At 43.3% G+C, this 22,236-nt stretch overlaps 2 protein-coding genes and 1 long non-coding RNA gene across 3 annotated transcripts in view; 1 reads left to right on the plus strand and 2 right to left on the minus strand.

Annotated features, from left to right (window-relative positions):
• LOC119742841 (deleted in malignant brain tumors 1 protein-like) overlaps nt 1-22,236 on the minus strand; it is a 44,364-nt gene that overhangs the window by 14,638 nt on the left and 7,490 nt on the right. The window contains exons 3-4 of the mRNA XM_038219042.1: nt 6,250-6,564; nt 5,704-6,006 (exon numbers count right to left, since the gene is read on the minus strand). Of these exons, the coding sequence (XP_038074970.1) occupies nt 5,704-6,006; nt 6,250-6,564 (618 nt within the window). The remainder of the gene's footprint in view (nt 1-5,703; nt 6,007-6,249; nt 6,565-22,236) is intronic.
• On the plus strand, nt 10,005-13,455 carry LOC119743195 (putative nuclease HARBI1). The gene is made up of 2 exons (XM_038219574.1): nt 10,005-10,371; nt 12,471-13,455. The coding sequence occupies exons 1-2, from the start codon at nt 10,020-10,022 to the stop codon at nt 13,280-13,282; spliced, it is 1,164 nt and encodes a 387-aa protein (XP_038075502.1). The 5' UTR covers nt 10,005-10,019; the 3' UTR covers nt 13,283-13,455.
• Nucleotides 15,113-19,015, minus strand: LOC119743196. Its single transcript, XR_005272993.1, has 5 exons — nt 18,631-19,015; nt 18,061-18,111; nt 17,722-17,823; nt 16,654-16,732; nt 15,113-16,026 (listed from the first exon to the last, which is right to left on the minus strand). It is a non-coding gene; the product is annotated as an uncharacterized LOC119743196 (long non-coding RNA).

The raw sequence follows: 22,236 nt of genomic DNA on the forward strand, positions 1-22,236 counted from the left end.
GGCTCGCTAGACTTGGTAGTCAGTCCACCTAAGAGAAGGCATACTCCGATTCCAAACCCAGGCAGGTGGGACTCGTCAGTTATGGTCGGCAACCCACCTAGGAGAAGGCAAACTCCAATCTAACACCCCTCACTAGGCAGCAGTGGTGATGGTACCGTCTCCCTGGCAGATGAGCTTCTCTACGACGCCAATGGCAGGTTCGGTCTTATCTGTGGCAGAAAATCACTCACAGATACTGCGGGGCCGTTGCTACTTTCTCCAACCGTCGGGCTCTTGCTCTCCGTTGGACTCAGAAAGTAGGAACCCAGAGAGTGATGCTACCCCAGTGCAACGTAGACAATCACTTTACACTTTGGCACAAGCGGACGGCGACAAGAAGATTTTGTCGGTGTGAAGAGAACGGCAAAAGTCTTGTGGCGATGGAGTAATGGCGGTGTCAACAGGCGTGAGATGCTGGAAGTTGGCAGTCTACGCTCTGCACGCAAGCGGCTAGGGAATGATGGCCGCACCTTTCGAGAGGGCAATAGAGGGTAAGGTCCTTCCCTAGCGACGAGGCAGCCCTCTTTAGGGACCACACTGCCTCCCTGCATTCCCAGAAAGCCCCAATAAAAGGAAGCCCCAATGGCTGGCTGCCCACGGACAGCGGGTCTCCATCTCAGTGGGAAGAATTCTCGGATTGCAAGGAAACAAAGACAGTTATCGCTGGCATCATGGAATGTCAGAACCCTACTAGAAACAAAAGCAAGTAACCTCCCAGAGAGATGTACAGCTATAGTGGACAGAGAGCTGCTGAGATATGCCATAGACATTGCAGTCCTACAAGAAACGAGGATTTCTCTTACAGATTCCCTAAGAGAGAAGAACTACACATTTTTTTCTGAAGCAGCAGAGACAAAGACGAGCGCAGAGAGGCTGGAGTTGGCTTCGCGATCCAAAACTCATTAGCTAATCAGCTCCCTGAGCTTCCCAAAGCAGTAAATGACATGTTAATGACACTTCGTCTTCCACTTGCAAAAAAACATAATTATCCTCGGAGATTTCAATGCCAGAGTTGGAGGAGACCATGAAGTCTGGCGGCCAATCCTTGGCAAATTTGGACGAGGGAATTACAACTCTAATGGGCAGCTCCTTCTTCCACTGTGCAAGGAACATGACCCTGTCATTACCAAAACCTTTTATCAAGTACCGGACAAATTCCTGGCAACACCAGCGATCCAAACGCTGGCACTTACTAGACTATGTCCTTACAAGAAGGCGTGATCTGCAGGACTCTCGCAGCACCCGATCCATGAGAGGTGCAAACTGTTTCACGGATCACCTCTTAATTCGAGCCCGGTTTCAGCTGCATCTTCATACCAAGAAGGCCAAAACAGCAACAAAACCTCAGAAGAAGCTCAAGGTGTCTCTCCTTGGCTCCGTAAGTGCTAAAAAGCACTTCCAGGAAAGCATCAGCCATGCGCTTGAATCTTACAGAGCAGACACAGAAAGTACCAATGTGGAGGACCGCTGGCACACTCTCCAGGAAACAATCAATCATGCAGCATCCTCATCACTTGGGCACCCTAACCGTAGACATGCAGATTGGTTTGATGAAAATGACAGTAACATCCACGACCTTCTTTCTGCAACCCGCACAGCTAGAACCAAATGCCTGCTGAATCCTGACTGTCCCACAACCAAACAGGAATTTAACAAAGCAAAGGCTGCTCTCCAGCGCCAACTTCGAAGCATGCAGAACTCCTGGTGACAGTCAAGAGTTGGCAGTAAAAAACAACCCTCAAAGCTTCTATGCCGCCCTGAAAACCACATATGGGCCCTGTGGTTCATCAGCCTGCCATGTACTATCCGCAGATGAGACCACCCTGCTAACAGAGCAGACAGATATTCTTAGCCGCTGGAAGGATCATTTTGAGGCTCTCCTCAACAGGCCTTCTACGGTGAGAAGAACCTCCTGCAACTTGTGGACCAACACCCAATACTAGAACATCTTAGCAGTCGTCCGACTATGAAGGAATGTGTAGATGCTGTTAAGGCTATGGCAAATGGCAAGGCACCAGGCCTGGACGGGATTCCAGCAGAGATCTATAAACATGGAGGGGACCCCCTACTTCACGTTATACATGACCTGTTTGTAGACTGTTGGAAGGATGAGCACATCCCACAAGCCTTCAGAAATGCTAAGATTGTCCCAATCTCCAAACGCAAAGGAAACCGCCAGGACTGCAACAGTTACAGAGGCATCTCCCTGCTCTCCATCGCTTGGAAAATCCTGGGGAAAATGCTTCTCAAGCGACTGCAGTCCATCAGTGAATCAATCCTTCCAGACACCCAATGTGGCTTCCGCAGCAGTCGCAGCACCACAGACATGATTTTCACACTTCGGCAGATTCAGGAGAAGGTAATAGAACAACTTTTGTCTTTATTCATTGTCTTTGTGGACTTCTCCAAAGCATTTGACTCAATCTGTCGAGAGGCTATCTGGAAGACCCTAGCAAAGTATGGATGTCCCCCAAAACTCATTACGTTGATCCAACAGTTCCACGATGGTATGCAGGCGCGGGTTGCAACATTAGGTTCAACATCACAACTATTTGCAGTATCCAAAGGTGTCAAACAGGGCTGTGTTATGGCTCCAACACTGTTTACTATCTTCCTTACGGCTGTTTTGGAGATTTTTTCCAAGGAAGTTGATGAGGGAGTCAATATCACTACTAGATCTGACGGCCAGCTGTTTAATCTCCAACGGCTGCGTGCCAAATCAAAGACGTCGCTACTTTGTGTGCGCGAGCTCTTCTACGCCGATGATAGTGCACTCGTAGCACACTCCTTGCCTGCCATCCAGCACCTCATCTCAAAATTTGCTGATATCAGCATGGGTTTCCGTCTCACAATTACATTAAGAAAACCGAGGTCTTGCACCAACCACCTCCTGGGGAAGCCTACAGGAAACCTGAGGTGTACATCAACGACACCTTCCTGAACGCCTTTGACAAATACATCTACTTTGGTAGCGCAGTGACCAAAGACAACAGCCTTGACGCGAAACTGGCAGCAAGAATCGCCTCGGCGTCAGGTGCCTTCGGCTGTCTCAGGAAGAAGCTATGGTCACAACGGGGCATCAAACCTGCCACCAAAGTTAGTGTGTACAGGGCTGTAGTGTTGCCTTGCCTCCTCTACTCCGCTGAGACCTACACCCTCTATAGAAAGCACATCAACAAACTCACCAGTATCCAGCTGCGACATGTCCGGTCGATCCTTGGAATCAAAAGACCGTGTACCAAATGTAGAGGTCCTTGAACGTGCAAACATGCCTAGTGTAGAAACCATCCTTATGACTAGACTAGACAACTCAAGTGAACCGGACACACTGTCAGAATGAGAGTCCATAGCCAAGTGCAGACCAGATTGGCGTCATGCTGTTAAGCAAGGCTCTCTGGTTGCCGAGTCTCGACGCAACCAGCAAGCAGAGACTAGGCGGCTGAGAAAGCATCAACAACCCATACAAGACCAGTCACGCCCCCTCCTTCCAATGCAACTGTGGAGGGAGAGAAGAATTTCCAGCCGCATAGGCCTGCACTCTCACCAGCGCAGTTGCAACTATAGACCCACCTGATTTTCATGACGCCGACGTCATACTCGATGACCGTTTTAGCCGATTTTCGGCTAACTTTGACAGAATTTTTGTAAAAAAATATGAGTATGACAGAGAATTTGACGGAATGGAATTTTTTTGGCAGATTTCTGGCAGATTTCTGCAAAAATTGTAATTTGACAGAAAAACAGCAAATGTAAACCAAAAAATTGTACATTCATTTAAAAAGCTTCAATCCTTTCAACAAACCCTTGCATAATGGGACAGGTTGGCTGGTCTAGGTGCTGAGGTTAACTGGGAAATGGACTTTGCCGGATCTGCGCTTTGCCCGAAATTTACGCGATAATTTCATGACATCTTTTTGTGACTATAGATTGTTTATAAAGTAATTTGAACCTTAATTAAATCAATACTACCAATCTGCATGTGATTTTAGGTGTTTATAGTGTATTTCGAGTAATTCTGGGGAATTTGGCAGATTTTTAATAAATCTGACAGATCTTTATGTGCATTTAGCAGAATTTGGCTCTGACCTTACGATCACCCTGTCGCGCATCCGGCGCACACAAGACAAAATTGGGCTATCGGTCGATTATACAGTCGATCAACTTCAGATTGATTAATGGTTTATGAATATTGAAAAGTACGTACCTAAAAAGTTTGTGAATTTCATTCAAATTTGGTTTGAATATTCACTAGAGTTGACAGCAACTAGCTGTGCAGTTACTTTATGAATAAACTTTGTGAGTGACAGGCACATACACTGCCCCGTATGCCATCTGGCCGAGCGAATCGGCCACCTAAAACGCATGTATTGTTAATGGATGTCTGACATAGTCAGTGTGCCCGAAGTGCAATTGCTGTCGTTTTGAAATCGATAAGTACGTACATAAAACTTGTCCACAAGCAGAAATATTTGGTTTCTACAGAAAGCAGACAAACTGAATTTAATGGGGTACAGTTACTGTGTTCAGTACCGTTTCATTTAGGATTTGTGGTTTCAGTGGGTCGAGGGTGTATGCATTAGCCTATAACCATCTGTGTGTGAATACAGCGCATTTTTCAACCGTGAACGTTTGTATGGAGGGTGGCTATTTACTTGTTATGTTACGACATGGGCATGCCATAATATAGCTAAAGCGATGTTTCGAAAAAAGCACGAGGTATTAAAAGTGTAGAACAAAATCGTTGGGCGTTTATAATGTTTTGTCTTGTTTGGACTTTTGGACCGAACAGTTTTGGTTTTATTTTTTACGGAAAAGGTTTTTATGAATGGGAATATATGTGTGCTTGGCCGGTATTAATTGCCATTGCTATTAACCGGTTGGAGTCTGGATGCTGATAATTACCCTCGCATTTATCCCTAAAAGTGCCAGGTTATTTTGACCATCTCACAGCCGGGGGGGGGGGGGGGGGATTCCGCGACTTTCCCCCAAGATCTCGATCATCGAGTGACGAAAATTGTGAAACTGCATACAGCAACTCGATGTAAACGTACCCAAGAAATTGTGGAATTGTTGCTAATTAATTATTCATATGCACAATGGAAATCCTGCATTTTGTGTACACTTCATGTATTCTACTAACACCGGAAACATTTTCGCTGCGCTGCAACCAATTGTCCGAATTTAATGTTTTTGGTGTCAAAAGACGCGCAAAATTCGAGGCTACAATTCAGGACAGCTTGGGTTGCAAAACAAAAATTGCAAGGTTGTCCCGGAAAAAGTTGAGGGGGGGGGGGACGGATTCCGCTGCCCGGCCCTGTTAGAGTTAAGACTCGGTTTGAAAAGAGATGCAAGAGTGAATCCTAGCAAACGTTTGTCAGGCCCAGCGGGAGATTCCCGCCACAATATTTCATCTTGTCAGGAACAGTCGAATCTGGGCTATTTTTAATTTTTAATGTTGGACAGATTGGCTCCCGTCGAAATTCCTGGGCAACATTTTAACTCCGGGTGCATATAATACCGAAGTAAAAAAAAAAAATGAAGTTGTGTATCAACGCAATTTATACCTTCTGCTGACAGACATTGTGACAACCCTTAGAAGTAAAACATATCTGAGTTTATGTCCAAAAACAACTTTCTCGATTTATGTAATGCTACAGCACTTACAACATCGAACTCCGGCATCCTCACTGTGGCTGCAGTCGTTAATCCCCAATCCCCTGTGCTGACATTTTATCACTGTCTCTTCGTTGCCCAGACAGGCGACATTATCTAGCAGTATGTTCAGCCCGTCTCCCTCACCAAATGTAGCAGATCCGGGAGCCTCCCACGCCCCTACATAACCCCGTTCCCGGCAGATAACTGTTGCGTCATTCAGGTCCCAGGAGTCATCACAGACCGTCCCCCAGGCACCGTTTAATAACACCTCCACGCGACCTTCCATAGAATTGGTACCACCTACCAAACGAACTGTATCAAAACAGAAATACTCCAAATAAAGCACAGGATAAACACATTTAGTTGAGCATGGCACATTTGTTAAGAAAGTCTTAATATCGCACAGAAACCAATGTCTGTCTAACCACATCCATTTTGTAAACATACGTACTTTTTCTCCAATATATCTTAATTCAACTCTGATACACGATACAAAGTGCTACATCCCTCGATAATGTGTTTATGATGACATCTCAAGTAAAACCAATGCATTACCTCGGAGGTTACAAATGACTCCTGCATCTTCACTGTGCCCACAGTTGTGAATCCCAATTCCTTCATGCTGACAGGAAAGCAGGTCACTTTCATACCCAGCACAGGCGACATCATCCAGATGTATCTGCCCTGTTCCGTGAGCAAAATAACCACCTTGGGTAGCCTCGGAAGCGCCAGGGAAGCCGAGCTGCATGCAAGCCACCTGGGCGTCTTCTAAGTCCCACGCGTCATCACACACCGTGCCCCATTCACCATTGAGGAAGATCTCAAGACGTCCCTGACTTCTTGTTTTGCCTCCCACTAGACGAAGTTGAGCTAGGACAGAAAGCGTGACAGTATGTAAGGGAAAGTGCCATCTGTATTTTTAATAAGCAGAGAGAGAAAAAAAAACCAAGATGCGCGAAGTCATAGTGGTGTAAATTTGAGTTCGGGAGGGGGGGGGGCAAAATGTCCCTGCCCCACCCCTCCTCTAAAACTGAGAAATCGAGAATATCTTGAAAAATACAGGAATTTTTTGGGCAAAAATATGTTTTGCCCCCTCCCCCCTCTAGAAAAAAATCCTGGCGACGCCCATGATTCAAGTCCTATGAATCGTATTTTTCGAACAAAGGTTGAAACATGTCCCCGTCACCCTGTCCATATTTCACCTGTTCGGTTGAGCTCTTATAGGCTTCGATGATTATCTACCAAGCGCAAGGAAAACTCCCACAGCAACCGTGGACGGCAACCGATTAGGTGAGCAACTCTGAGTTAAATGTATTCCTTTGCATACAGCCATAGCTGGTTAGTCTAGCCTTGCAATCCATCTGAGAGGTGGACAATGTTAATTTCAAACCACTGGGTGGAGCTTGTAAGCCTTTGCTCCAGCTGCAAGAATAGTGGTAACTTGATCCATCGGCGTATATGCGGGCGTTTGTTTACGGTGGGGGGCAACATCTGACTATCTGAGACATTCTGCAAAGTTGACGATCTTTAATCATATGATACTAGGTGACGTTGCAACAATAGGTGATCGATGCAACATATAACATTTGCCGAGAGACACAACATTTTGCCGACAGGACGACCATTCTTTTTAAAAGTCTTTCGAGTGGGAGGGGCCCGTAAGTTGACTTTCACTATTGGCATTCATCAGTCACTGGGGACTATGGAGTCTCTGCCACTGGACTGGTAGATAAGACGAGCCAGGCACAACGTCTGCTGTGGCTCTAGAGCCCAAATGCGGAAGTGACAGTCTCTACTGCACTGTGCACAGCAGAACGTTAACGCTGATGTATCTGCCTTTGGCTTAAATTGTATGAGGGGCTTTATTTTCCCCTGCCGGCTGCATCAGGGTGTCTTCATATCTCACCGACACCACGAACTGACACCCTCTGCATCACATGTGTACAAAAAAATTAAAAATTCAAATTTTCTTTTTTTGCACATATTAGCAGTTTGTATCATGAAGTTTAACATGACGAGGTTAAAATTGCTGAAATCATCTAAAATAAGCGAATTTTACTAATGAATTTTCAAGAAATTTGTCAATTCTGGTATTTTTGGTTACCACGAAGTGACACTGCACAGGGTGTCAGTTCGTGAAAACCAAAATGTACGTGTTTTCGGAGAGTGCGCGCATGCAATAGCGTTAGTGTCAGTTCGTGAAAACCAGAATTGACGCGTTTTGGGAGAGTGCGCGCACGCATGCGCAGTGTGTGCGCGCACTCTCCCAAAACGGGTCAATTTTGGTTTTCACGAACTGACACTCACGAACGCTATTGCATGCGCGCACTCTCCGAAAACACGTAAATTTTGGTTTTCACGAACTGACACCCATCTTAATCATTTAATTGCTAAGTATAACTAAGCAGATTTTTACAATATAACGTTTATAATTGAGTAGTGAAAGCATTTTTACGTTGAGTGATACTAAAACCTCTCAGATAAATGGAATATTTTACTGAGTAAATTCGTGTCAAACCTTTAAAAGCGTTTTTCTCCGATTTGTATTTCTGCAACGCTGACCACCGGGTGTCAGTTCGTGGTGTCGGTGACGATATGTAAAGAGTCAACTCTGCACCTTCTGTCATCAAGCACATCTAACACGGAGACTAAACACGGCGTGTCATCAACGCACTATCAAAAAAACGAACGAATGCCTTGGTTGGGTTTAGCGATTATACCAAACAGGCCGAAAATTCAGCAATGTCTTGGTTACGTAAGAACATAATGTTAGCGTACTCCCTGCAGTACAATTGCTCAGTTTCATTTACACTAATCATATTAAAGTTACGCAATAAGCAAACAGATTGTGTCTTTGTATAAAACACAATCACTCCATTTGCGCTTAATAATGGAGCGCTAGAAAAAATAGGGGAATGTCACGGGTGGAGTTTAAGTCAGATAATGCTGCTCGGTAACACAATGCGCCATTCGTGGTTAAGAATGGCCCTCGGGCTTTGCCCTCGGGCCATTCTTACCCACGAATGTCGCATACTTCGGGCATTATCCTACAAGCCCCTGTCACACTTTTGCGTATCCCAATTACTTATGAGTTCCTTATCAAATTTTTTTAATACGCAGCCGTACAATGAAAAAGCCCCTGTCACACTTTTGCGTATCCTAATTCCTTATGAGTTCCTTATCAAGTTTGTTTTCAATACGCAGCCGTACGCTCAAAACGTCGAAATTGTTTGATTACTTAGACTTATGTGCGACGCACATCTAGCGTACAAGTAACGAATTCAGCGAATCCATTGCGTATGAGATGCGTATGAGTTGCGTATGCAGTGCACAACATTATTTTTTCGGGCTGCGAATAGGTCAGTATGCAGTGCGCATGCTGAGCGTATTCCGGACGCACCCGACTTATGCCGACCGCATGCCTGACGCACTTCCGACGCAATACGTCGGCAATCGCTATGAGTTCGTTCAGCGTGCGTTGTATCTGCGCTGCAAGTACGTTATTTATACGTCCAATATAGGCGGCTGATATGCTGACGGGGTGCGTGCCGGGAGGTCAGCGTATTACCGCGTATGACCCGCTAAATCCCCCACAAACACATAGGGCGTTTTCGAATCCCTGTTCTTGACAACACTCGGGTTAACCCGACACGAGAACAGCAGTCTCGAACGTGACGAACAGACCCGAGAGGGCGCTCGCGGGTCGATTTTTTCACTCCCCGGTTGATGGAGGGTTCGGCGAGGTGCAGCTTGAACAAAATGGCGGACTGTGCAGATTCGTAAGTTGTTTTGTGTTGTTGGTTTTTCTTTGGCTAATACCCTAATGATTGGAATAAGAACACCATTATAGTGCAGGTCTGCAATTTCATCCCCGCATGTCCGGTTTTGCAACAGTCCTCGTTCATTTGGAATAGGCCTAAGTACAAATTCAGACAATTGTCGGCCATTTTGTATTGCTTTATATCGATGCGACACGCACCCGCGCGTTCGTAACAACCAGCTCGAGAACACGTTCTCGTGTTACACGCGTGTTGTCAAGAACAGGGATTCGAAAACGCCCATAGCGTACTCGTACCGCGCCCGACGCCGATGCGGGACCGGTGCGCTGCGTATTTATAACTTATAACCATAGGGTGCGTTCGATTAGCTTCCCGTGTTTACCCGGAGGTAACACCCGGGGGAAGCCACGAAACGAGACTAATCGAACGCCGCGGTGTTTTTTACCTAAGCATGCTGGGAAAATAATAGGTCAAATGTTGTTTGGCGGGAACTTTAAAGACATGAAAGAGTGTGAAATGTAAACACGTCGTCTGCTCATCAGGAAAATGGAGAGGCATCGATCAAAATTAATTAGCTGCATCATTGCAGTGCGATCAATTGATGAGAGAATAAACGAATTTGCTCTAAATTATCGACAAGTATGTCAAAACGACCAGGTAGCTGTAAATTTATTGACAAATCGTAGGGACTACGTCCCAAAAGTTGAGGATTACGTTGAGTACACCATCCCGCAGTACGAACCAACGGACTTCAAGAGTCACTTTCGGCTTGAAAAAAGTACATTTGAGCTCCTCATTCAGCAACTTGGACCTTGTCCAGAGTTGAGGCCAAGACAAATCCCCGGAAATCCTCATACAGATATTACAAAGTCGGCATTGGTTTTCCTGTGGTATGTTGGTAAGTAAGGCGACCCATCAGATAACAGACCGTTCGGGTACCGGGTCCGGTATGCTAATTTCTTTCACCCCAATCGGTACGAAGCCAGAAGCCACCCGGTCACTGAAGCGTGTCGCCCCAATCGGTCCAAACTGGTGACTCAGGGTTTCACAATAGGAAACATAAATTGAAGTCTGGCCATTGTTGGAGGATTATTCAGCCCACTGGGGATTACCAGCGGCAACTTCTATGAAGCTCATCACAGTCATTGTTGCCTACTGGAGGATTAGCGCGTCGCAAATTGGTTCCTTTGTGATGAGCCAGAGCCATGGTGCAGAAGCCTGGTAGAGTTAATCCAGGCCGATCGGTTCCATGCAAGGTTCCAATCCCTTCAACATACTGGGCGGGCTCAACCCCGAACGGTCCGGGGAGGGATTCTAATTTGAGGGCTCGCCTAATTTAAAAAATCCGATTTAATTTTAACACAAGGCCTAGCTAGGTATTACTCTTTTGTTATAGGCTAGATCCATAAATGTGGCCTATTTACTGGACTGCCTCCGTAAACATAGGCCACACAGCCACATGTACAAAAACGTGTCGCACTTTGCCAAATTTTGATTTTCACATTTAGGCTTAGTTTGAATTTTTTTTGCTTTAGAAGCATACTCACCCTCTTAATAGGCTAATCAGAAAGTGCTGCCTTTTTCAGATGTATATTGTTTGTGAAATTTCATGTTGAAATTTTGATACGAAAACGTGTAAAAATGATTCTGGAAATTTCACGAAAAATATACATCTGAAAAAGGCAGCACTTTCTGATTAGCCTATAAAGAGGGTGATTATGCTTCTAAAGCAAAAACAAACCTACACACTAAGCCTTAATGGGAAAATCAAAATTTGGCAAAGTCGACACGATTTTTGCACATGTGGATGTGTGGCCTATATGTTTACGGAGGCAGTCCAGTAAATAGGCCACATTTATGGGGCTAGTTATAGGCCTAACTATTATTAGCTGTTTAGCCCTGATTTTTTTTAAAGTGAAGATTATCTGTGGTGGCAGTAGGCCTACCATGCCTACCCACCTATCCCGAGAGCGAGATGCATATAAAATGACAACCACAAAAAAAACCTGACATTGCGGTATGAACTCACTGCTTAGGCTTTCCCAAATTGTGTTCAGTTAGTCCTATTGTAGTAGAAATATTTTCATTGTGACTAGCCCCCCCCCCCCCATAGTTAAAACCAATCAGTCATTATAGTTGTAAGCTCAAGCTGTGGGAAAACACAAAACAAAGAGATTGTGCATTATATAGGGGACGTTGAACAACAGAGGACAATTTCAATTCCCGAGGGGTTCCCAATTTGGATTCATGTAGGCCTACAAAACATATGGGCGGTCTTTCTTGAAAGTTAGAACAAATGAAAGAGGGAAAATAGGGGGTCCCTGATTGCAGGCAAATACAGGGATGTGGGTGTGTGTGTGTGTGGGTTTTGAGTCAAGAGCAACATTTAGGGGGGAAAACACTCCAGCAAGTCACTGAGGGACAGGACAGGTCATCAATATGCAAGAGATCTTAAAATTATTCAGCCTTTGTTTGTGTTAAAAATACTTCCGCAGGGGCCAAGTTCCTTGGGACCGAGGAATATATTTGATCTGGCACTGATTGCTGATCTGCATACATGGGACCGAGTTGGTTGGGGACCCAGTTGACCTGCACGTGAGGGAGGGGGTATATGAAGATGGCCAATAAATGGCAGAAATATGAAGCAGAAAAAATATTGTCAGTGTCTTTTTTTGTTTTATTGACGGTGACACATCTTCAAGAAATAAATACATATATTAAATTTTTTTTTCATTTGCTTCTCAAAGTAGACAATTAAGCCTATTGTTTCAGTGAACCAACCTTCCATCTACTTACATTTTTCCATGTGTAATCTACTTTTACAATACCTATTAACAGACAAATAATTACTTTAATAATACTTCAAACAACACAAAATTAAACTGATCAACAAACGTGTCTTTATAACAAAATGCAAACACTTAGTCAATCATTTTAAATATCCGTTCCTTACTTACTTCTAAATGTGTACCCTCGTTTTGTATATCCCCTTTTTAGGAAACCTGGAATCGTTTCGCAGCATGGCTGATCGGTTTGGGCTTTCACAGTCAACTGCTCACAGTTGTTGCAAGAAGGTAGCTTCTGCTATAAAATGTAACCTTATGCCAAACATAATCACATGGCCCTACACGGAAAATTCGAAGCAAATTATCTCTGAAGGATTTGCACAACTTTCTTCGCTTCCTAATGTGATTGGAGCTGTGGATGGTTGCCACATCCGCATCAAGGCTCCCATTGATCATCCACAATCATACTTCAACAGAAAAAAATTCTACTCAGTAGTTCTACAGGGAGTCTGTGACCATCAGTGGATGTTCACTAATGTCATGTGCGGTTGGCCTGGTAGCAGCCATGATTCTCGGGTACTGCGCAATTCCAGTGTATATCAGGATGCCCACATCAAGTTTCAAGGACAGGAGTACATCATTGCAGACACAGCCTACCCACCGAAAACCTTCTTACAAACCCCCTTTAAGGATTTTGGCCACCTCACACAAGATCAGAGGCGATTCAACAGGGAGTTGTGTGCAGCCAGGCAAGTGATTGAGAGGGCTTTTGGCCATCTAAAGGGCAGATTTCGCAGGCTCACCCAATTTGATGTCAGTGACCCACAATTTCTTGTGTCCACAGTCCTTGCTGCTTGCACTTTGCATAATGTCTGCATTGCACAAAAAGAGGAGGTGCTTCTAAATGACATATTTGCAGTGTCTGAAGATGAAATGCCTGATGGAGGGCATGAAGCACCAAGAAATGATGGAGCCGGACGACTGAAAAGACTTCAGCTTGTTCATCAAATCAATCATCAATAGGAAATGTAGAGAATATGTACAAACATCCAAATCCATTTGACACATGGCAGACTTCATGTCGAGTCTGAGTCACCTCTCCCAAGTCAGAGTCCAGTCATGAGTCATGCAGGTCGAGTCCGAGTCACCTCTCCCGAGTCAGAGTCCAGTCACGAGTCATGCAGGTCGAGTCCGAGTCACCTCTCCTGAGTCAGAGTCCAGTCACGAGTCATGCAGGTCGAGTCCGAGTCACCTCTCCCGAGTCAGAGTCCAGTCACGAGTCATGCAGGTCGAGTCCGAGTCACCTCTCCCGAGTCAGAGTCCAGTCACGAGTCATGCAGGTCGAGTCCGAGTCACCTCTCCCGAGTCAGAGTCCAGTCACGAGTCATGCAGGTCGAGTCCGAGTCACCTCTCCCGCGTCAGAGTCCAGTCACGAGTCATGCAAGTCAAGTCTGAGTCACTTCTCCCGAGTCGAAGTCATGAGTCATACAGGTCAAGTGTGAGTCCCAGTAACCTCTCCCGAGTCAAAGTCAAGAGTCATGTATACAGATCAAATTTGAGTCCGTGTCTAAGTCGCAAGTCATACATGTTGAGTTTGAATGCCAGTCCCTTCTCCTGAGTTCAAGTCACAAGTTATACAGGTCTGAGTCTGAGTCAGGGTCACAAGTGACCTTGAATATAGTTGGAAATAAATTTGAGGTGTTATAAAACCTCACAGTTTAATTTGTGTGAACGTTTCCATTTTTTCATAGTTTTTCTCTTATTCATTGAACTTGAAATACCGCTCACCGAAAAGGCACCAGTTTCTGGAAAGGATAATCTGGCACCAAATACTATCAAGTTTGCATTTAGGCATAGCTACGATCGGTCCTTGGCACTATGCCAGCCTAATACAAAACCGGCTGTTTCTCCCGATTTATCATAATTAGTTAGTTCGCATTTTCTTTGCAACTGATTACAAACTTGTGAATGGGTACTAGCCAGCTAGACTGATAACCTGACCTTACAATTGCCCAATACTTTCAAATGTTATGTTACAATCAGAACAGGGCACATGAATAATGTCTGCATACTACAAAGTAAATGTTGGCCTTACTGTTGGGTCATCGTGAATTTCAATAGTCACGGCTATGTTTATCCTGCGAGTGCAAGTGGAACACGGAATAATGAAGTGCGTCTGTGTCCGGCCAAGTGGTATGTGGGACAGAGTAGTATGTGGGACAGACGCACTACATTTTTCGTGTTCCTCGAGTGTGAGCGTGATAACAAATTTATCTTCAAGCAAACTTGACGCTCAGTTCAGATGGAATGAGTACACTTTACATTTCAACTTTACATTACGATTAAAGAGGTTGTGGAATGCTCAAAGACATTTCCGTCATTTTTCGGGTATATGTAGCCTAAGGTGTGATGAAATAAAAATGACTATTGTTTCTGTCATGAAATGAGTACAAAAGGTACTTTTGAGAGCTGTTTTTAAGGTCCAGTTTCGACCCGAACGTGCAATTGTGTAAATGTCGTCGTTGCGGGCAGCAAACAAAACACAGTAAATCGTGACGTAATAAACAGGACTCCCGATGCACAGTAGCATACACGAGTCCTGTTTATTACGTCACGATTTACTGTGTTTTGTTTGCTGCCCGCAACGACGATATTTACACAGTTGCACGTTCGGGTCGAACCTGGACCTGAAAAACAGCTCTCAAAAGTACCTTTTGTACTCATTTCATGACAGAAACAATAGTCGTTTTTATTTCATCACACCTTAGGCTACATATACCCGAAAAATGACGGAAATGTCTTCGGGCATTCCACAACCTCTTTAATTCATCGTGTCAGTGCAACAAGGTCGTATCTAAAAAAAAACCAGCATGTGTTGTCATGTACATGACATGCGAGTTTTCAATGTCAAAAGGTTGTATCTCGCTTAAATTAACCCAGATATACACACAAAGTCAATGGATGTTGCAATATGCTAGAAACGACCTTGCACAGAGCGTATTTGCTCCAGATTCGACTTTGTTGCAGAATCAAGTTGCGACCTTGTTGCACTGACACGACAAATTGCTCCCTTTCATCTTCAGTGGGATCAGGGAACTAGACTAAAAGAAAAGCTTTTGTTTTGGTATAGTCAGGTTTCAAATATAGCAGAAACAATACCTTAATGTGGATGTAACAGTGTCAAAAGCACTCAATGGAAATGTGACATGTGGGGTTGACACATTGTCAATGTTACGTCTACAGCCAAGCTATCATTTCTGCTCTATTTGATTCCTGACTACCATAACAAAAGTTTTCTTGTTGTGTTGCATGTATATGTAAAGTAAGAAGTACATAAAGTGAATTTGGTTAATATTTTACAGAACTAAACAAGGAAAAAAAATATTTTGACGCAACATTGACATGGTGTCAATGCTACATGTACATCCGAATGACATTTTTGCTCATATTTTTGGCAACAGTGAAATGCCCAACAACAATATTACCGGAGCAACTGCAACTTTCCTAGTATGGTCATGTGTCACACCTTGTTCCCAAACCCAGTGGAATTATGATGGAGACTTCCATGCCCTAATAAAGGACAAAGAGCTTCCAACTACATTGATGTGAATGGCAGAGACACCCAATGTGAAATTGAAGATCTTCCATGCATAATGAGGGATAAAGATACCTGGCGTGGCGCTGTGAACGAGATCTGGCTTGCGACTAATAGATGATGATGATATTCTCTTTAAAACAGCCTTTTAGAATTGTACAAGTTTTAAGGCCTGCAAATGCAAACAAACAAATTCAATTGTTACAGAGTATTATATCACTTCAAAACTCGTTTGGAAGAGAAACTTGAAATTTTGAAAACATCAACAAATTGAGAGGGGAACAATGATATTCTTTACTACGGGTAGTATGGAAAGGAAAACCTGACAAAGAAGCCTCTTCACAATTTGTCAATGAGTTGCTGCATCAAATTCTTGTTGTCCTCATGGACAGATTGCATGAAAGAAAGGAATTGGTGGTCCCTTTCTTTCATGTAGTCTGTCATTTTAGTCAATTTTTGATGCATTAACCCATGGCTCTTTGGTTTTCTTTTTCTCAGTGTGCTACTGGACTCATCTTCATCAGGATCATCAAAGTTGCTAAGCACATTTAACTCACTGTCGCAAGTGAATGTTGGCCTTACTGTTGGGTCATTGTGCATCAGGACCTCCATTTCCTTCGCCCATTTGAAATGGCTGGGTGAATTGCCTGTCCTTGAAGAAGCCTGTACATAGTTTTTATATGACCTCTTCAGGCTTTTCACCTTGTCCTCGCACTTGTCTGAGGGAATACCCATTTCTTTTTCAACTTTTTTCCACACCGGCTTTTTGAATTTTGATTCTTTCAATTTTGCCTCATACCTGCCCATTACCGATATAAGTTGCCGTGTTTCTCCTTCTGTCCACTCGTGTCTTGAAGATGATGTTGCTGTGCTTGAACCTGAAATGGAGGAAAATATAAAAGGCGCATAAACTAAAAATTTCATTTTCATGCTTTGAAAACAACCAACCCTGGACACATTTCATTGCTCTGGGGCGGGGGAATTGAGGGAAAAACCCATAAATTACTACCTTTTACCCTTGACCACACACAGACACAAACAAATGCAAAACAAAATTCACTGATGATCAGCTAATGAACTTATACTCTCCACGTGTTTCGATATTTGCGAGGTATTTTTGTAACCTGCGAAAAAGATGGGGCTTTGATGGGTTTTTTTAGACACTCTGTACAAAGGTCATTTTGGACCACGTACTGTCGTGTATCATTTAATTAAGATACAAAATTATGCAAGTTCCTAACACTAGCAGAACATACATTAGCTATTTCCCAATCAATCAAAGCGCTACAAAAGTGTATGAACAATACAAGATCAGGTAGTTATTTTATTTTTTTTTTTGGTGGGGGAGGGGAGCTGAGGTTACGTCACGATAGTCTGAAGTCCCATTTTTCCGAAGTCCCATTGGTCCATAGTCCCACTGGTCCGAAGTCCCATTAGTTTGAAATCCCATTGGTCCGAAATATTCTACTTGTTCAGGTTGACTAATCCTAACCCTAACCCTATGAGGCATTGGACCGATGGGACTTCGGACCAGTCATGGGACTTTGGACTATAGAGACGTCCCCGGGGGCTGATGGGACTGCAAGGAGTAAGACTGTAGTCTGCATACCTGATGGCAAACTAGCGGTACTGACTTCTGGTCCTTCTGGACGGGGACAGTCTGGTCGGTGAGTGCTTGGAGCAGACACTCCTTTCTTGGCTTGAGCAGCCTCTAAAAATGGAGAAAAATGGCAATGGTTTAAGTTGATAGAAAAGCATGATCATTTATTTATTGTTTTTTTTTCGTTGGGAGGGGGCTGACGGGATGGGACCGCAAGGAGTAAGGTGTGACAGACTTTTGTTGTTTTATAGCAGCTAGACTGCATACCTGATGGCAAACTAGCGGTACTGGCTTCTGGTCCTTCTGGACGGGGACAGTCTGGTCGGGGAGTGCTTGGAGAAGACACTCCTTTCTTGGCTTGAGCAGCCTCTAAAAATGGAGAAAAATGTAAATGTTTCAAGTTGATGGCAGTTATATATATTTCAACTCACTTGTCAACTAAAATTTAACAACAATGAGGTGATGCAGTTAAAATCCACTGTGCAGCAACTATGCGTCATCACTGTTTTATGACTGTTCTTAATGACATTAAATAAACATTTTAGCCTAATGAATGTCATGAAAAAAAAGTTGTGTAATAGGCAGTACAGTTTTATTAGTATTTACCTGAACCAGCCTCTTTGATGTTGCTTAATATTAGTTTCGCAAACTCTGAATCTGAAAAAAAAAATGAGATAGGGTCAATGATTGTCAAATGCATTAATTATCTACACATGTGCGGAAATTTAGAACAAGGTCAGTCATTGGTTAATTGGAAAATACCATACTTTCTACTGCCACCTTTTTATTGGAGTAGAACCCACATTCCACTGCGTTTAGTTTAGTTTAGTTTAGTAGTGCCCCCCCCCTTCCCCAGCCCAAACTTCCTGCTCATCAGACCAGCAGCAGCAAACAGACAAGAGAATCATTAGACACACACTCAGCGTCCTTGATACATTACATACTCTTTGCATCCCAACAGTGTCTGCTCCACTTTTTGGTATAAAAGTTCCATGAGTTTTCATTACTTTTACTAGTTTTACATTGTTCTCATGTGATTCGATTATCCAGTTAATTATCCTGTTCAATTCCTTCCACTCGATAAAATATTTTTCTAATTAATAGTTGTTTTTTTTCTCCAATCTTTTCTTCAAACCGTTTTACATACATGTATTAATTCACATCATGATTTTCTACCTCCTCCAGTCAATCTCTTTGCATTAGGCGCATCTAATGAGACACTGTACTGTTGCCCATCTTCATCTTCAATAATGACAGTCTGCCAATACCTGAGTTAAACATAAAATAGAGAAAGTGAACACACGTACATTGTATGTACACAAATGATGGATTTAATAGTAGTGTCAGTTAAATCCAGGCAATATATCCAGTCTCTTTTCATAAGACCCACCCATATATAGCTGGTGCCTAAAAATGTTGAAAACAAGACAAATATTGTGACAAAAAGGAACATATTTATTAACAATTTATCTAGAATATTTGTGAAATGGCGTGCCAGGAACCAAGCCCATAGATACACGATCACCCTACAAACACACTGCTACATGTAAAGTGGGACGGCATGTTGTAAATGCGATATCAATTCGTCGCTTGGTTTACTATGCCAGTATGCCATAATAATACTCAATAGCTAAAAACAGTAACGCTGTCGAGCGCAAAGTGAGTCCCCCGCGCAAGTTTAAACTTGCGCGCGCAAGTTTAAACCTGCGTGCATTCATTTCCTTGCTACAAATTGCGCACGCAAGTTTAAACTTGCGCACTGCATAGATTTTCCCGGCCACGCATACAGAGCCGCTAAACTATTTTGCCCCTGGGTATACTCGTGCAGATATGTAACATTATTTTTAAAGCAGATTTTTTCTCCGATTTAATATTATCACTTAGATTCGGGAGACAATGCCTTAATGCCTTGTTTTGAAACATTTGATTAAATTCATTAATTAAATCATTTGCAAATTTATTTACTTTTTAAAATAATTACCATTTTATATGCATAGCGTTTTTAAGTTGTAAACATTTTTTTAATATGAATTATTGAGCCTGCAATAAAAAATATTTGTTAAAGTAATACATTTAATTAATTAATGAAATTAGTAATGCATTCATTATTTTTTTTTCAAATTATGCATTTTTGAAGTGTACACAGCGCTCGAAATGTTATGCAAGTATTTCTAAAAACAATATGACTTATTGTACCGTACAATTTATTAATTGTTAAATTAATTAGTATTTTTTAAGAGTAAGTACTTTTTTAATTGTAGAATACATTAAGCATTTTAAAAATAATGCAAATGATTAGTATAATGTCAAAACTTGAACAATTGAAGGGATCATAATCATTCTTTTTATGTTAACAGCGGGTTACACCTAGGAAATTATGATTTATTATAACATTCAAGAATATAAAATGCTAATTAGGTTTACAAAGCAAAAAACTTTAAGCTGGTCTCCATTTTTGAACAACTTCGGTACACTTTCCAAGCAATCGCCGCTAGTGTGCTTAAGTTGATTGCTTGCCCGGTCCCCTCCCTGGCCCCGCCCCCACGTACCGTTAAACAACTTCTCTGATAAGCACTGCTAAATCTCAATGTTTCTTTTCATTGACACTAATTGAATTCCCCTTTTTATTTATTTCTTATTCATTCATTTATTCCATTATTTCTCCATGTACTCGTGTTTTGAAAAAAAAAATTCTTCATCAATGAAAATCCCGCCCGCAAAAGAAGGTTGCGATCGCCTTTGCGCAAGTTTAAACTTGCCCACGCAAGTTAAAATGGCGCGGTGTAATTTGCGTGCTTCAGGAGTCCCTCGCGCAAGTTTAAACTTGTGCGCGCAAGTTTAAACTTGCGTGGGGGACTCAAATTGCGCTCAACAACACCACTAAGTAAAAATGATGTAGGCCTATGTAGGCCTGGCCAAGCTGACTAGTAATTAGTTCCTTAATTGTTCCAATGAAAATTGGAAAGAGTGTGGATCGGTGTTATTGGGAAAACAGAAACAACTTCTTATGGTCATGACCGGTACAGCTAGTAGGCCTATATGAGCAAAAATACAGGGAAAGAATGTTGCAACCTGGCAATTTCAGCAGTTGTCGGTTGTGTACAACTGAACTACAAAGTCTAGGGAGACTCAAATTATTTTTTTTTAATCATTTCTTAACAAAATTGGAAATGTTTTTCAGTCCCAGATTCATGTCTTACCATCATTTTGGCAACGAACGACCTTCAATTTTTCATTGAGATGATGAAAACCATGTGTAAACTGATTGTACAGCAGACCATGAACAGACTAAGTTTTAAAGGGCCTAGGCCTAATTTAAATAGGCTAGGCCGCGCCTACGTCGTCGTCCGTCATGTCCGTGACGACAATGAATAAACGCCAAAAAAGACCACGCGACCGGACGAAAATTCACACAAATTAGGCCTATATGGGGTAAAAGCATGGAGGAAGACACAGTTATCCGAACTATTATCAGGAAAATATCATCTTTCCTTTACTTTATTCATGCTATAGGCTTAATTAGTACATTTTTTTGTACTTACGTTGTTTTCAAGTTCCCCGCCATCTTGCTTCGAAGTCAGCCGGTATTACGTCATTTGACCGGAGGAATCCACCAGAGACCCGCTCGCACCGCGGGGCAGTGGTGGCTGACACCGGGGCAGACACGAGGATCACGTGATGGCTAATCGAACGCTCTCGTGTAAGTTTCACTTACACGTGTAAGCTAATCGAACGCACCCAATGATATCTCTACTACAATTCCAGGAATCTCTGTCTGTCTGTCGGGCTGTCTGTCTGTCCGTGCTTACCAGTGACCACTTGTGGGGTACCTTTCCATTGTTGGCGGTACCCCGCAAGTGAAATCTTTAGAAAATAGGGTACTCCGCAAGTGAAATCTTTAGAAATAGGGACAAAGGGACAACAATGGAGGTACCCCAGAAGTGTCCGCCCGCTGGAACGTCCGTCTGTCTGTCCGTCCGCCGATTATCTCCAGAACCGGGCACCGTATGAAGTTGAAAATCGGCGGGTGTATTGCTCGGGACACCAGAATGTGCAGTGCCAAGTTTGAAGTGGTTTGGACCAGCGGTTCTCGAAAAAGCTGCAAAAAACCCAGTATTTTCTGAGGCCTAGCGCGCCAGAATATAGCCTAGAACCCGGCGCGCACTGATGTTCTTTTTAATTGTTTACGTCATGTTTGAGAAAGGACGGGCGCATTGTAGGGCGATAGCACTGCACACAATGTCTTCGTACGTGAGTGGCATGCACGGGCACGGGCACATGCATTTTGTAGTCAACTGAGCAACCATCACTGCACGGTATGTAGGCGGTCGACTGAGCAACTCTAATACAATATGGTATCGCCCTACAACTGCGCCCTACAGCTGTAGGGCGATACCATATTCAAGAGCGCCCGTGCTTAATATGACGCAGCAATGGAAAAAGGACGGGCACATTGTAGGGCGATAGCACTGCACACGATTTCTTCGTACGTACAAACGTGAGTGGCATGCACGGACATTTTGTAGTCACCTGAGCCTGCACTGTATGTAGGCGGTCGACTGAGCAACTCTAAATACAATGGTATCGCCCTACAACTACACTACGCCCAACAGTTGTAGGGCGATACCATTATTGTCCAGTAGGGGTAGATATCAGTGCCGAGGGGTGACGAAATTTTGTGCGTTTAACTTGCGAGTGTGCGTTCACACCATTGAATAATGTGCGTTATTTGCACGAGCTGCAGTTCTCAACTGCCCCTTCCGAACACGCACATTTTCGACT

The sequence above is a fragment of the Patiria miniata genome, unplaced genomic scaffold (genome assembly GCF_015706575.1).
Source record: "Patiria miniata isolate m_02_andy unplaced genomic scaffold, ASM1570657v1 HiC_scaffold_6, whole genome shotgun sequence".
Taxonomy (NCBI): Eukaryota; Metazoa; Echinodermata; class Asteroidea; order Valvatida; family Asterinidae; genus Patiria; species Patiria miniata.